The sequence below is a fragment of the Muntiacus reevesi genome, chromosome 4 (assembly GCF_963930625.1).
Source record: "Muntiacus reevesi chromosome 4, mMunRee1.1, whole genome shotgun sequence".
In the NCBI taxonomy this organism is placed as follows: Eukaryota; Metazoa; Chordata; class Mammalia; order Artiodactyla; family Cervidae; genus Muntiacus; species Muntiacus reevesi.
Window position 1 is genome coordinate 24,524,065 of NC_089252.1, and position 14,516 is coordinate 24,538,580.

At 44.0% G+C, this 14,516-nt stretch overlaps 1 protein-coding gene across 1 annotated transcript in view; it reads right to left on the bottom strand.

Moving 5' to 3' along the window:
• Nucleotides 1-8,409: 8,409 nt before the first annotated feature.
• The window catches only part of DSG2 (desmoglein 2), a 53,212-nt gene continuing 47,105 nt past the window's right edge, over nucleotides 8,410-14,516 (bottom strand). The window contains exons 13-15 of the mRNA XM_065932402.1: nucleotides 14,282-14,403; nucleotides 12,922-13,260; nucleotides 8,410-11,223 (exon numbers count right to left, since the gene is read on the bottom strand). Coding sequence (XP_065788474.1) covers nucleotides 10,159-11,223; nucleotides 12,922-13,260; nucleotides 14,282-14,403 — 1,526 coding nt within the window. The 3' untranslated portion in view covers nucleotides 8,410-10,158. The remainder of the gene's footprint in view (nucleotides 11,224-12,921; nucleotides 13,261-14,281; nucleotides 14,404-14,516) is intronic.

Consider the following 14,516-nt stretch of genomic DNA (forward strand, 5'->3'; position numbering starts at 1 on the left):
CTTATTTTTGCTGACTGTATAGAACATCTCCATCTTTGGCTGCAAAGAATGTAACCAATATGATTTTGGTATTGAGCATCTGGTGATGTCCATATGTAGAGTCTTCTCTTGTGTTTTTGGAAGAGGGTGTTTGCTATGACCAGTGTGTTCTCTTGGCAAAACTCTGTTAGCCTTTGACCTGCTTCGTTTTGTACTCCAAGGCCAAATTTACCTGTTATTCCAGGTATTTCTTGACTTCTTGATTACTTTTGCAATCCAGTCCCCATAATAGAAAGGATATCTTTTTGGGTGTTCTAGAAGGTCTTGTAGATCTTCATAGAACCATTCAACTTCAGCTTCTTCAGCATTACTGGTCGGCGCATAGACTTGGATTACTGTAATATTGAATGGTTCGCCTTGGAAATGAACAGAGATCATTCTGTCGTTTTTGAGATTGCATCCATACATATTGCTTAATTTTTTTCCCCAGCCTAATTTTGAGACTGATTGACTTTGCCTCCTTTGCTGCATGCATAGTGCCATCCTGTGGCCAAGATGCATATAACACCCATTTATTTCAATAAATACAGTGGTAAGCTGACTCATTTGAAAAGATCCTGATGTTGGGAAAGATTTAAGGCAGGAGGAGAAGGGGACGACAGAGTATGAGGTGGTTAGATGGCATCACCGGCTCAATGGACGTGAGTTTGGGTAAACTGGGACTTGGTGATGGACAGGGAGGCCTGGCGTGCTGCGGTTCATGGGGTTGCAAAGAGTTGGACACGACTCTATGCTCTGCTATTCCATCTCTTTCTGTGGTCCAGAGGATCTACAAACAGAGAAACGTGTGATCTACCACTAGGAATGTACACATAATTGAGTGCTAAGCCAACTCAGCTTGCTTCATCTAATGAAAGTAGTTTTAGAAGGATTTATGGGGTTTGTACTTCATGTGTTTTCTCACCATTTCATAGCAGTGCTCCAAGGCATGTTTTTCGCTTCTCACCCCAGTAGTTTTCCTCTGAGAAAGAGTCCTGTAAAATTGGGCCAATGGTAGGTGTGGTCCTTGGAGGGATTGGGAATAACAAAGCTGGAGAATACTCTGACTGGGTCCAACTCAAAGAGGGTTGTGAAACCACTTCCTGCTAGAAGAAGCTGAATGCAGTAGATAAAGGGAAACAGAACATCTGGGTTCCATCGCAACGTCAGCTGTGGGTAAGAGGACAGAACAATGAAACGAGTCTTTAATATAGTGAGTAAAATGTCTTGACCATCTAAGCAACCAGATTATAGAAAGAAACTCTGAAATAAACAGACTTGTTGAGTCATTGCAAACAGTTCCCACTGTGCACTGAAACCTTTATAGTTTTTTTAAAAAGATTTTTTTATATGAACCGTTTTAAAAGTTTTTATTCATTGTAATATTGCTTGTGTTTTATGTTTTGATTTTTTGGCCCCAAGTGGGATCGTAGCTCCCCGACCAGCACCAGCATTTCTACTCTTTGCCCTAACCTAGACCTGCACCTCCTGCATTGGAAGGTGAAGTCTTAACTACTGGACTGCCAGGGAAGCCTGCATAGTTCTCTTTATATCAAAACCCCTTGGTGCCTTCTCAGAATTTACTTATAAGACTCTACAGTGATGCAGCAAGTTAGAGACTGCAAGTTAAATGAAGGATCGACAGATGAGACAGTGAGATCATGGAACAAACAGATTTAGGAAATTCACTTTCAAAATTTTGTTGGATTTTCAAAATTCACAGTTGTTTGAGTGCATCACGAGAAGACACATCAAAAAGGCCCATTTCTGCCTTCAGTGATCTCAATTTCTAGGGCGGATAGAGAGAAGAAACAAGAATAATATACACAAAATAGTTTGTCTTTGGCTTCTTTAATCTGTATTTTGCCTTTCATTCCCCAACAAAGTATATATAATACAATAAAACATTTTGGTAAAATGATACTTTAAAAGTGAGAAAATTGGAGTGACAGAGAAAAGAGGTTGAACCCAGGCAGTAGTACATCTTCAAAGAAAAATAATTGGATTAAATGAATATTCTGTTTAGCAAATGACAACTGTTTAAGATTTTAAATATTGATATTTCTGCTAGTTGGAGGTAATTAGGGGGCCATACCAAGGGTTTATTACAAAGCAAGTAAATATTAAACCAAGTCGACAAAATGTACAAATATTTATTAGCAGACAAGCACAGAAAGTCAAACAACCTGATTTTGTAACTCAGGGCATTTCTACTCTCTGTCCTAACCCTTCTGACTAGCAGTTGATGAGAGGTGGACGGAATTGTGTTCAGATGAGAAGACGAGCCAGCATTGTTTGGCTAGATGGCGGGAATCTCCCAGAAGAGGAACACACGGCTGGTGAAACTCCAGTGCTTCAGTGGACCCATCAGAGTCTTGGGGCTGCCGTATTCTCATGCTTCCTTCATGGATCTCGCATGTTGGGGGGTGATGTACCCAATGTCTTGACAATCGCCGGTCTCAAAACCACTTGAGGTTGTTCAGTCGCTCAGTAGTGTCCGACTCTTTGCGACCCCATGGACTGTAGCACACCAGGCCTCCCTGTCCCTCACCGTCTCCCGGAGTTCGCTCAAGTTCATGTTCATGGCGTCGGTGATGCCATCTAGCCATCTCATCCTCTGACGCCCTCTTCTCTTTCTGCTTTCAATCTTTCCCAGCATCAGGGACTTTTCCAATGAATCATCTGTTCACAGTCAGATAACCAAAATACTGGAGCTTCAGCTTCAGCGTCAGTCCTTCCAGTGAATATTCAGGGTTGATCTCTCTTAAGATTGAGTTACTACTTATTTCACCAATTAACGAACTTTTATCCCTTGTACTAATTAGCAAATCTTCCAATGTGGATTTTTTAAAATATATTTTTAATTGAAGTATAATTGGTTTACAATGTGTTGATTACTGCTGTACGGATTCAGTTATACACACACACACACACATATATATATACACACATTCTTTTTAGATATTCTTTTCCATTATGACTTATCACAGTATAGTGACTATAGTGGGATTCCCAGTTAGTGCAGTGGTGTAGAATCCACATACCAAGCCGGAGACCCGGCGTTTGATCCCTGGGTTGGGAAGGTCCCTTGGAGAAGGAAATGGCAACCCACTCCAGTATTCTTGCCTGGAGAATCCCATGGACAGAGAGGAGACTGTTGGGCTACAGTCCAGGGGCTCACAAAGAACACATGATTGAGTGACTGAGCACACATCATTTTGTAAAACTAGAAGGCAAGATAGAGGGAGAATAATTTGTACTGACCTAAATTTAGACTACAAGATAAAAAGGCCCCATGGGCTATGTATAGAAGCCCTAGAAGCAAGTAAAAAAAAAAAATTAATCCTTAGAATGAGTTCCATGGGAGAGGATCATTGTGCTTCCCCTCGATTAGCTGAAGAATCACTTGTGGTGCTGTGACAGCCTCTGAGGAAGCAGAAATTTTCTACATAGAGCCCGTGTCTGATGCCACTGAACTGTGGTGTCAACAATTGTGGGTCTTGGACTCTGGAACCTGTACATATCACAAGTGTACATTTGCTTTGATTGCCTTTGAAGTTTTCTCTAAAGATTCAATAGATACTCTGCAGTTTCTTCATTCAGGCTACTTTCAAGCCAGCTTTAAATTTTATTACTGTTTCAAGCAATCTGTGTTAATTATTAACCAAATAGTTGGATGAAGAAACTCCTGGATTACATGGGAAGAAAAACAGTGCAGCTTTTCAAGCTAAGTCTGTTTGTCTACTGCTTCCCTGATGGCTCCGCAGGTAAAGATTCCGCCTCCAACTCAGGAGTCACAGGAGACATGGGCTTGATCCCTGGGTCGGTAAGATCCCTTGGAGGAGGACGTGGCAGCCCACTTCACTATTCCTGCTTGGAAAATCCCACGGATGGAGGAGTCTGGCGGGCTACCGTCCATGGGGTGACATGACTAAAGCGACTGAGCATGCGTGCACGCTCTTTGTTTACTGGGTGTTACCAGCTGAGTTCTGTTCCCTCAAAGTTCATCTGTTGAAATCCTGCTTCTTAGAAGCCCAGAATGTGACTACATGTGGAGCTAAGTTAAAATGGGGTAGTTAAGTTAAAATGGGGTAGTTAAAATGAGGTCATCAAGATGGGCCTAATTCAGTATAACCTGTGTCCTTATAAGAAAAATTTGGACATAGACACGTACAGAGGGAAGATCATGTGACGATATAGGGGAAGGCAGCTGTTTACAACCAAGAAAAGAGGCCTCGGAGGAAACCAGCCCTGCTGACACCTTGACATTAGCCTTCTGGCCTCTAGATGTGTGAGAAGATAAATGTCTATGGTTTAAGCCCCCCAGTCTGAGGTGCTGGTATTGGCAGTCCAAGACGACTGATATAATAGTGTTAGAAACAGGGGTTCTTATGGTCTTTTGTTAATTAGTTTGGCTGTTCTGTGTCTTTGTGTGTGGGATCTTCCCATTTTGGCACGTGCAGACTCTCCAGTTTTGGCCGCAGGCCCAGTAGCTCTGCGGCAAGTGGGATCTTAGTTCTCTGCCCAGGGATCAAACCCGAGTGTCCTCTGCATCCAAAGGCTGATTCTTAACCACCAGACCACCAGGGAAGTCCCTCTTATGACTTTATAAATGAATCATCATTTAGTTGCTGAATGCCTGAGTCAGTGAGAGTCCCCTTGGGAAGCAGGCAGACGTGACGGGGTTTAATGCATCAGATACAAAAGGTGGGCAGGTGGGGGAATCCTCATGGAATGGTCCAGTACTTCAACAAGTCTGGCGACATTTGAGGAGGAGACGATCACACCAGCAGGCCTCCAGATGCAGAAGGGAAGTCAGACGGAGTTGCTGTGCTAGAGACGCCTGGCTGGTGCAGGAAGTAGGAGATGGGGAAGAAATGCCCGCATCTTATCTTTCTTCTTCTCCAATCCCAGCCAATGCCTCGCACTGGCCAAACTCATTTACAAATCAGGGGGCAAGGATGCCCGGTGAAGCACCTGTTGGTAAAACAGACGAGGAAGGAAGGGTGGAGAACAACATGAAGGGACATCTGAAGAATCGACAACTCCAGCTGTGTGTGGATTTATAAGAGGTACACATTCCTCAACTCATTTTCTCCACTTGATTCCTGGGTGTGTGGAGCGTCTGTAATCTGTGAACTTTTGAGTCCATTTCCACTCATAAATGCGCTTGATGGAGTTTCAGAATCTTCACGCCAATAACACATAACAGTCACTGAGGTGTATCAAGGAAGGGGTGGGGGACAGAAGACCATGTTTGAGGGTCTCTGAATGATAGTATGGGTGTAAAGGTCAGAGACTAGTGGCTTTCAAAATCCACAAAGTGAAAGTTCAAAGCTTATGTACATCGTGAAGTAGAATATCTGAAGGCAGACTACAATAAAGATGCACACTGTAATTCTAGAACTATGGTGACAAAAACCTTCCCACAAAGATAAAAAATGGTCTATATGTGTGTCTGGAATTTTCCTGATGCGAAAAGGAAATGTACCCTCCCTGACCTCTTTAGAAAACTTGTCATTGTTAAATTGATCTTTTAAAAACTAAATGAGCCTCTTGCCAGCTTTACAAGCAGGGATATCTTTCTCAAGGACTCGGGAGCCATGTCTCTGAACATCAAGGAAGTAAGGACCCTTTTCTCTATGGGTGTGTGCATGCGTGTGTGCTGTCACTTCAGTCCTGTCTGACTTTTTGTGACCCCGTGGACTGTAGCCCACCAGGCTTCTCTGTCCATGGGATTCTCCAGGCAATAATACTGAAGTGGATTGCCATGCCCTCCTCTAGGGCATCTTCCCGATCCAGGGGTCAAACCCTTGTCTCCGCCATCTACCTGTACTCGCAGGTGGATTCTTTTTTTTTTTTTTTTAAATATTATTAGTTGGAGGCCAATCACTTCACAACATTTCAGTGGGTTTTGTCATACATTGACATGAATCAGCCATAGAGTTACACGTATTCCCCATCCCGATCCCCCCTCCCACCTCCTTCTCCTCCCGACTCCTCAGGGTCCTCCCAGTGCACCAGGCCCGAGCACTTGACTCATGCATCCCACCTGGGCTGGTGGTCTGTTTTACCATAGATAATATACATGCTGTTCTTTCAAAACATCCCACCCTCACGTTCTCCCCCAGAGTTCAAAAGTCTGTTCTGTACTTCTGTGTCTCTTTTTCTGTTTTGCATATAGGGTTATCGCTACCATCTATCTAAATTCCGTATATATGTGTTAGTATACTGTAATGTTCTTTATCTTTCTGGCTTACTTCACTCTGTATAATGGGCTCCAGTTTCATCCATCTCATTAGAACTGATTCAAATGAATTCTTTTTAACGGCTGAGTAATATTCCATGGTGTAGATGTACCACAGCTTCCTTATCCATTCATCTGTTGATGGGCATCTGGGTTGCTTCCATGTCCTGGCTATTATAAACAGTGCTGCAATGAACATTGGGGTGCACGTGTCTCTTTCAGATCTGGATTCCTCAGTGTGTATGCCCAGAAGTGGTATTGCTGGGTCATATGGCAGTTCTATTTCCAGTTTTTTAAGAAATCTCCACACTGTTTTCCATAGTGGCTGTACTAGTTTGCATTGTGGATTCTTTTTATCACTTTTTATCACCACCTGGTGCCTGGCTCCAAAGTGTAACTAACTACCTGTCATAGATATTAGAAGTTTTATTTCTTTGGATAAAGTTCATCAACAAACACAATGGTCGCCTCAGTTATCAGTTGAATGTAAGATGAGCTGTGTATGAAAACGGTGCTGGTAAGCCTTGCTTGAGGACAACCTATCGTTTATTTTGTGAACAAGTATGTAATCAGTTGTATCTGCCTGGTGAAGATTTCTTTCCATCTTTGCAGTTTCCTTATGGGTTGCCTATGACGCTCATCACATTCTGACTTGGCGCTTATTCAATCATAAAACTCTTTTCTATTTTTGTGACAGTTTTTCTAGGTGGGCAGGAGATTTTGGCTTTAATTAGATTTCCACAAGAGCAACCGGTTATTAAATAAACACAAAGAAGTATAGTTGAAAGGTGAGTAGAACCATGAGTGGAATTCTAGAACACATAGCACACAAAAGGCAGAAAAGGGGCAAAGAAATGTAAGGACAGACGGGACCAAGGGAAAACAAAGACCACGATGGAAGGTTTAAAGTCATCCATGTGAATAACTGCTGTTAAGTAGATTAAAATTTCCCCTAAGAAAGCAAGATCTACCTGTATATTTACAAGAATCACACATTAGAAATATAAAGGCATAGGCAGGCTGAGAGTAGAAGGGTAAAAAAAATGTACCATGCTGACAGTAGGCATCAGAAAGTGGGTGTGGTGACATTAATATTAGGAAAAGTCGATTCAAGACAAAAAATATAACCAGAGAAAAGGCTTTCTATGAGTCAGTTCTTTGGAAAGACAATAATTCTAAATGTATTTGTATCTAATAACACAGGTGTAACAAGTTTCAAGGTATTGTATGAAATAAACAGAAAGAAATAAAGAGGAAACAGGGAAAACCACAATCAATTGGTGACTGTAACTTTCCTCTCTCAACAATTAATGGAAAAAGTAGACCAAAAAAATCAATAATCATACAGAGGATTTTAGATACACCAATACAGTGAAAGTGAGAAATTTGTGTTAAGGAATATTTAACTGATAGTTGTTATGTGAAAACCCCTCATTTCTAGATGACACTTGATAAGCAATGTTTACTGTATAAATTTTGATGTCATGGTGATTGGCATATGTCTGTAGTGTTTCATGAATTGCTCCCATGTATCACTTGGAATAGGAGTCTAGGGGTTACAGCAGAGCAGGCTTCACACTTTAGGATGTGTTGACGCACCTGTGTTATGAAATGCTTACTGATGTGACACTTCAGTATAGGCAGAAACTCATCTTTTCTCTTGTAAGCTATAAGCAATTAAAACAGCCTCTCTACAACAGTTGAATGATTGCATCTCCTGGAGTCAAATATGCAAGACTTCTTCAGCCAAATCCACTGGTTCCTGCACTGTTACTTTCTGGGCAGAGAGCAAACCTCGGCCCCTTAGAACAAGGTTCCCACACCTGGCAAATAGAAATACAGAGCTCCCTGTTAAATCTGAATTTCAGATAAAACATAATTTTTTACTATGGGACATAATTTACACTAAAAATACTATTCATTATTGATCTGAAACTCAAGTTTCAGACAGGCCTTCTGTGTTCTACCCTACTTAGGAAGGGAAATATATTCTTTCAAGGAGTCTGGCTGAGCAGGATGTAAGCAGTTCTGTTAATAATTAAAACACCAAGGTCCACAAACATCTGCCTCCTCCCTAACGACGGACTGTATTCCTTGTAAAATATGATGGGGGCAATAAAAAGATATAGGCAGAGGGCTGCACAAAGATCATCTTTTTATTTAAATATTTTGATGATATACATACAAATATAATGTTTCTTCTGTAGAACAAATGTAAAAACTAATACAAATTATCACCCTTTCAGGAACAAAGAAAATCATCTAGAGAATGTGATGACTTTATGTAGAGGAAGTTTAAGACCAGGTTTTGCTTGGAGTATGCAGGTCACATTCACAAGTTCACACAGTAGTGATAGTCTTGTTGCAGACTTGGCAAACAATAACTACTAAGTCTATAATGCAAAGACAAAAGCAACAATTACAAGTAGAGAGTACAAAATTTAGAGTATCAAAGAGAGACCTTCATTTTGGCCACAGGTTTAAGGAGTCTAAAGATACTTCCTTTTTCTTCGTACACATTAGTGGGAGTAGAAAAGTATAAATCTTTTGCATAACACAGGTCATCAATATTTTTTTTAAAATGTGCTACAAAATGAGTTTTTTGAGATTTCATTTTCCTAGTAAAACATACTCAAAATTCACAAAATTAACAGCCTTTAAAGCTTATGGAAATTATTTTGTTGTGGAGAATATTTATATAACTGATGACTGATAGGCACTTACACTTTGAAACTTGAAATGGATCACTTCTTCAAGGAGGAATAAAAATACAACCTATTTATTTGGCCAAAACATCCAGATCACTTTTCAGAAAGAAAGGCAAGATGCTGTAGAAATTCAGGTCAGCTCTACAATATTCAATAGTCCATGTAGTCAGCCATGGCCAACTAGCCAATGACTTTGAGACATGGAATAAATTATAATTTCAAACTCAAAATTACAGCAATTATAAGGTCTTCCAATATTTGTTTTGCAGTCGTAGATAAAAGAGAGTGGATTCTAAAATTTGCCTAATTGTACACATATTGACTTGGCACCCACGGTAGGCACTTGAGAATATACAGCAGTGAAAAGGGCTCTTAGCACAGTGCATATGGTTTACTGTGTTTTACTAAATTAGAAGATAATGTATCCTGAGTTTTTCTAATAGTCTATTATTGCTATAAAAATAAAGTGATTTTATATTTATGAATTTCACGCTGAATTATTCTACTGAACTTGAAGTATTTAATATTTTCATGATTACTGAGAGACAAAGGGAAGGAATGATGCTATTTTTAAGGTCATACAACACACACACACACTCTTACATGCACAGAACACATAATGTTTTACCATATCATGTTCCAAAATTCAATTAACCTTACATGGGTTGAAGGGCATCTAGTTTTAAAGAATCCAAACAAGCAAAACAGGTCATTCAGACTGTACAAGTATCTTTGGAATAAAAAGCTGTTGGTAATCTGCTAGGTGTAAGAAGTACGGAACACAGAACAGCAAAGTTAAATATTAACACGGCAGGCCAAGAACCCACTCGGTTTCATGGATGGCTCTACCAGAAGGCTCATGCACTAGAGACACTGCTAATCTGATCAATCAGAAGCCAGATTTACTCTCTACTTAACTTTTCCTCTGAGTATTATTTGGCCATAAGTCACTCAAAGGCACCTAAGACCAGCTTCATCATTCTGTCCCTTCAGGAAGTCCCAGGGTATCTCTGAAGTGCAATCCTAGAAGCTGAGACATGAAGCTCTTTGCATAGTAGTGACTGAGAAAAATTTGAGGCCCATAGGATATGTGCCTCTTACACCTACAAGGCTCTTGAAAAGCCAGGTCCTTTGAGAACATGACATGAGTCACTGCTGGCTAAACTCTGTGTGGCTGATGGCTGCTTAGGAGAAGGACTGCTGCATGGCGCTCTGCTTGGAGACCCTGGTGGAAGATGTGGTTACTGTGTAATTAGAATGACCAGACTCCTCTAAGCCTGAGTCTGGCAGGGGACCCGGGACTCCAGCTGCAGAAACCACAGTCTTTTTGGCCATTACCGAGGTTTCGGCAGGGATCTGGTAACTAGATTGCAGCGCGGAGGCTGGCGTCAGCACTCTTTCGGTCACTGTCACGTTCTGACCTGAGGCTACACTTCTTTCGGTCACTGCCACGTTCTGACCTGAGGCTACACTGGGCGCGGCCAGCGGGGGCTGCAGGCTGGAGCTGGGGGTGAGGAAGCGCTCTCTTTCCTGCACCATGACATAGTGAGCGTCGGGCAGAGGCGGGGTGTCTTCCAGGGGGCCAGACGTGCCCCCGTGGGGTTGGATGACCCTCTCGGTGACCACCATGTGCCCCTCGCTAGCGTACTGCTGGTTCCCTAGGGTGGACGCCGGGGCGTAGACCCGCTCGGTCACGATCAGGCCCTGGGACTGTTGGGGGCCCGGGACCACTGTGCTTGGGGGCCCCGTGGCGCCCGTGGCATAGGACGTTTCGGTCACTATCATGCTGCCGGATGCCAGTGTATCAGGAAGTGGTGCAGCGACCTTTTGAGCCTGCCTAGCAGATACAACAGACTTTTCAGTAACTATTTCCTGAGTTACCTTCTCTGTGTCTGCCTCATGCAAAGGCTTGGGACCCTGAAAGCTGCCACCTGAGGCATAAGCGTTCTTGGAGTTAAGCCTGGTTTGCTCATAGAGGGACCGTGAAACTACCTTCTCATCTGCTTCTCTCATGGGTTTTGCCCTCTGCTGAGTTTCTGCATCCATCTCTATTTTTCGACCCAAGCAAACTTCAGCGAGTGTCTTGAATTTCAATCCTAAGTCATCTAAGAAGTGGTCATCTAGCTCTCCTTCGATGAAACTGCAGCAGCCGATGGAACCCCGGAGAGACTCGGTTTCTTCCTGAGAATAAACTAGAAGGCAATCTTTGGCTGTGTGGATGTCATCTTCCTCAGTGTAAGAGGCCACTTTCTGAAACAGAAAAGGAAACAGGCATATAGCCAGTGACACACTTCGTTTAAGGACAATGCTCTTGATTCCTGCTCAAAATGTGAAACCTCTAATTATAAGGAAACATCAGAGAAACACAAATTGAAGGACATCCTACCACACGACTGGCCTGTATTCTTAAAATAGTATTAATAAATGAGAAAGGCAGAGGGAACAGTTTCGGATTAAGAGGAGACACAAGGGTCATGACAAGTAAATGGAAAGCAGCACCCTAGAGTGGGTCTGAGATGGGAAAAACAATGCTATAAAAGACATTATTGGGATAACCGGCTAAACTGAGACATGGACTGTGTTATAAAGTCTCTGTACCATGGTGACATAAGAGGATGTGTGCGCATGTGTGAGAGAGAAAGCAAGCAAAAGCAAACGTGGCAAAATGTTAATATTTGGGTAATCTGAATAAACGGTGTGTGTGTGCATGCTAAGTCGCTTCAGTTGTGTCTGTTTGTTTGTGACCCTATAGACTGTAGCCCACCAGGGTCTTCTGTCCATGGGATTCTCCAGGCAAGAAAACTGGAGTGGGTTGCCGTGCCCTCCTCCAGGGGATCTTGCCAACCCAGGGATCATACTTGCATCTCTATGTCTCTTGCATTGGCAGACAGGTTCTTTACCACTAGCACCACCTGGGAAGCCCCGAGGAAAGCGTACATAGGAGTTCAAACTTTATATTATTCTTGCAAATTTCCAGATGAGTTTGAAATTATTTCCCAATTAAAAGCTGCACACACATACATCATCAAGACTGACTCATGCAGGATTAGAGCAGAGTGGGAAAAGATACTGAAATAAAACAAACAGGGTAGCAGAATGGAGCCTGGCCATGAGACAGAAAAAGGATGAGAAGCACTTTTCCTTGACACTGAGCAAACCACCATCTCCCTGGGGTCTAGCTGGTCCTTGGGGGTGGGCAGCTGGGGTGAAAGCAGAAAGCAGGGAAGCACTCAGCTACTTTGTGGCCATGTAGAAATGAGGTGGCAGGAATAAAGTCGCCTCTATGGAAGCCCATCGGGTCCCCAGCAATCTGACTCTGCCCATCCCATGCCCAGGCATGATCGTGTTCTCCAGAAAGGCTTCTAATTCCTAATTCCAGGAATCAACTTCCTGACTGCATTGCATCATCCTTCCTGCAACTTTCCTCCTAATTTTATGTGAACTGCCTCAGAGGTGAACCAAGTACTTGCCTTCAAAAGAAAACACTTAAACAGGCATAGCAGATTGTGTTTTTTAGGTCACATAGTCTCTCCCCTCCCACCCTACCGGCTCTGCAGAGGACCGCACTTTCTGACCCACCCACATCAGCCTGACTACGTGACAAGCTCTGGCCAATCACGCGAGTGGGGAAAGGCAGTGGCTTTAGGGGTCTCACTGCTCTGTTCTCTGCACCCCAAGGACGGGCGCTTCCTGGGCAAAACCTGAGCAGAGCTGCGCTGAATGGCAAGAGCATGACTGTGAGAAATACGCCCTGGTGAGAAGTAGGGCTGTGAGGTCACCTGTCACCACCACACACTGAGCTGATTTGGTCCCATCTCTCCTTCCTCACTGCCTGTGAGCACCTTCAAAGGAACACAGTCCCATTCAGATCCAAGAACATGACTTCCCTGATAACATCACGTTCACATATAAATGCAACTTCCCCCACACAGAGGAACCAGCGCCTACCTCAGTGAAGTAACTCCTCAGGAACTCCTCGCTCACCGCCACGGCGCCTGCTCGAGCCCCGGCCACTTCTCTGCCCGCCCCCGCGGCTCTCGTGGTCCTGAAGGCGTCCGAGGTCACCATGGCCCCGGCCGTCCCAGTGACCTGGGTGGCTCCGCCCGAGACGAGGCTTCTGTATTCTTCCCAGCGGCCTTCCGCCTCGGACATCTCCTGCTGCGCTTTGGTGAAGGAGGCGGAGCTGCCTCCTTTCACGAGAGCTTCCTTGGCCGTCACACCTCCGCCTGCCCCAGCGCCTGCCGCGGCACCGTCTCTGAGATCCGCCCCCAGAAGAGGCAGCACCACCTGCGGGAGCACACACCCGAGCCGTGGACGGTCAGTACGCCTGGCGGAGGGTCTGAGCTAAGTGAGCCCGTGAGAGTGCTAGGCGCTCACTTTTTGTGACCCCATAGACTGTAGCCCGCCAGGCTCCTCTGTCCATGGAATTCTCCAGGCCAGAATACTGGAGTGGGTTGCCATTCCCTTCTCTAGGGGATCTTCCTGACCAGGGATCAAACCTGGGTCTCCTGCATTGCAGGTAGATTCTTTACCATCTCAGCCACCAGGGAAGCCCAAGCTCATGAGGGGAGTAAGATATTTGCCCAAGGCAACTTAGCAAAAACTTTGAATGACTTCTCTTTGAGTCTTCTGAAGATCTCTGCTCTATCTTCTTCATTCTCTTGTGTGCTAAGTCACTTCAGTCATGTTTGCCTCTTTGCAACCCCATGCATGGTAGCCCGCCATGTTCCTCTGTCCATGGAATTCTCCAGGCCAGAATACTGGAGTGGGTTGCCTTTTCTTTCTCCAGGGGATCTTCCCCACCCTAGGATCGAACCTGGGTCTCTTATGTCTCCTGCACAGGCAGGCAGGTTCTTCACCACTAGTGCCACCTGGGACGCCCAGTAAGTGGGTAGGGAAGGGGATTTTGCGACATTTTACAAGTGTCACGGGGGCTGTGGGTGCACCTCTGCAGACCTTATGTATCGTGTGGACTGGAAATGGAGAAGCACCTGGTTGTGAAAGGCTGCCCATGTAAATACTGGGACGAACCATCCTACCTAAACCCCTACACACTCTTGCTCTATTTAGCCTTTGTTTGACGTTCCCGGTGTCACTACCTGACGCTCTGTCTACGTTCTCTGTAACTCAGGACCTGTGGCAGTAGAGCAAAACCACCCCAACTTGGCCCTGGCAACAAAGTAGGTGGTATTTAACGAAGGCATATGAATGAAATCTGTAGGAACCGGTTTACTCTCATGACCTATGATGTCAGAGACACTTCCTAAGATTCCTTTAAAGTAGCAAAGAAGACACTGGATTATCTGACCTTGTCTTCAGGTGGCGCCCCCTCGTTGTTCCACGGATGCAGCATCTCTATGGTGCCCGGGATGGGGGTAAAGCCTTTGGCGCCCTTTCCACAATGGCACACCAGCAGTAGAAGTGGTATAACTGAACAGAAACAAAATCCAGTACAGAGAAGGTTAGTCTTGACAGATTTTCAAATTTATTTTGCATAGTCTTGGAATTTGCATATCACTTTCTAAAGTTCGGTCTTCACTTAC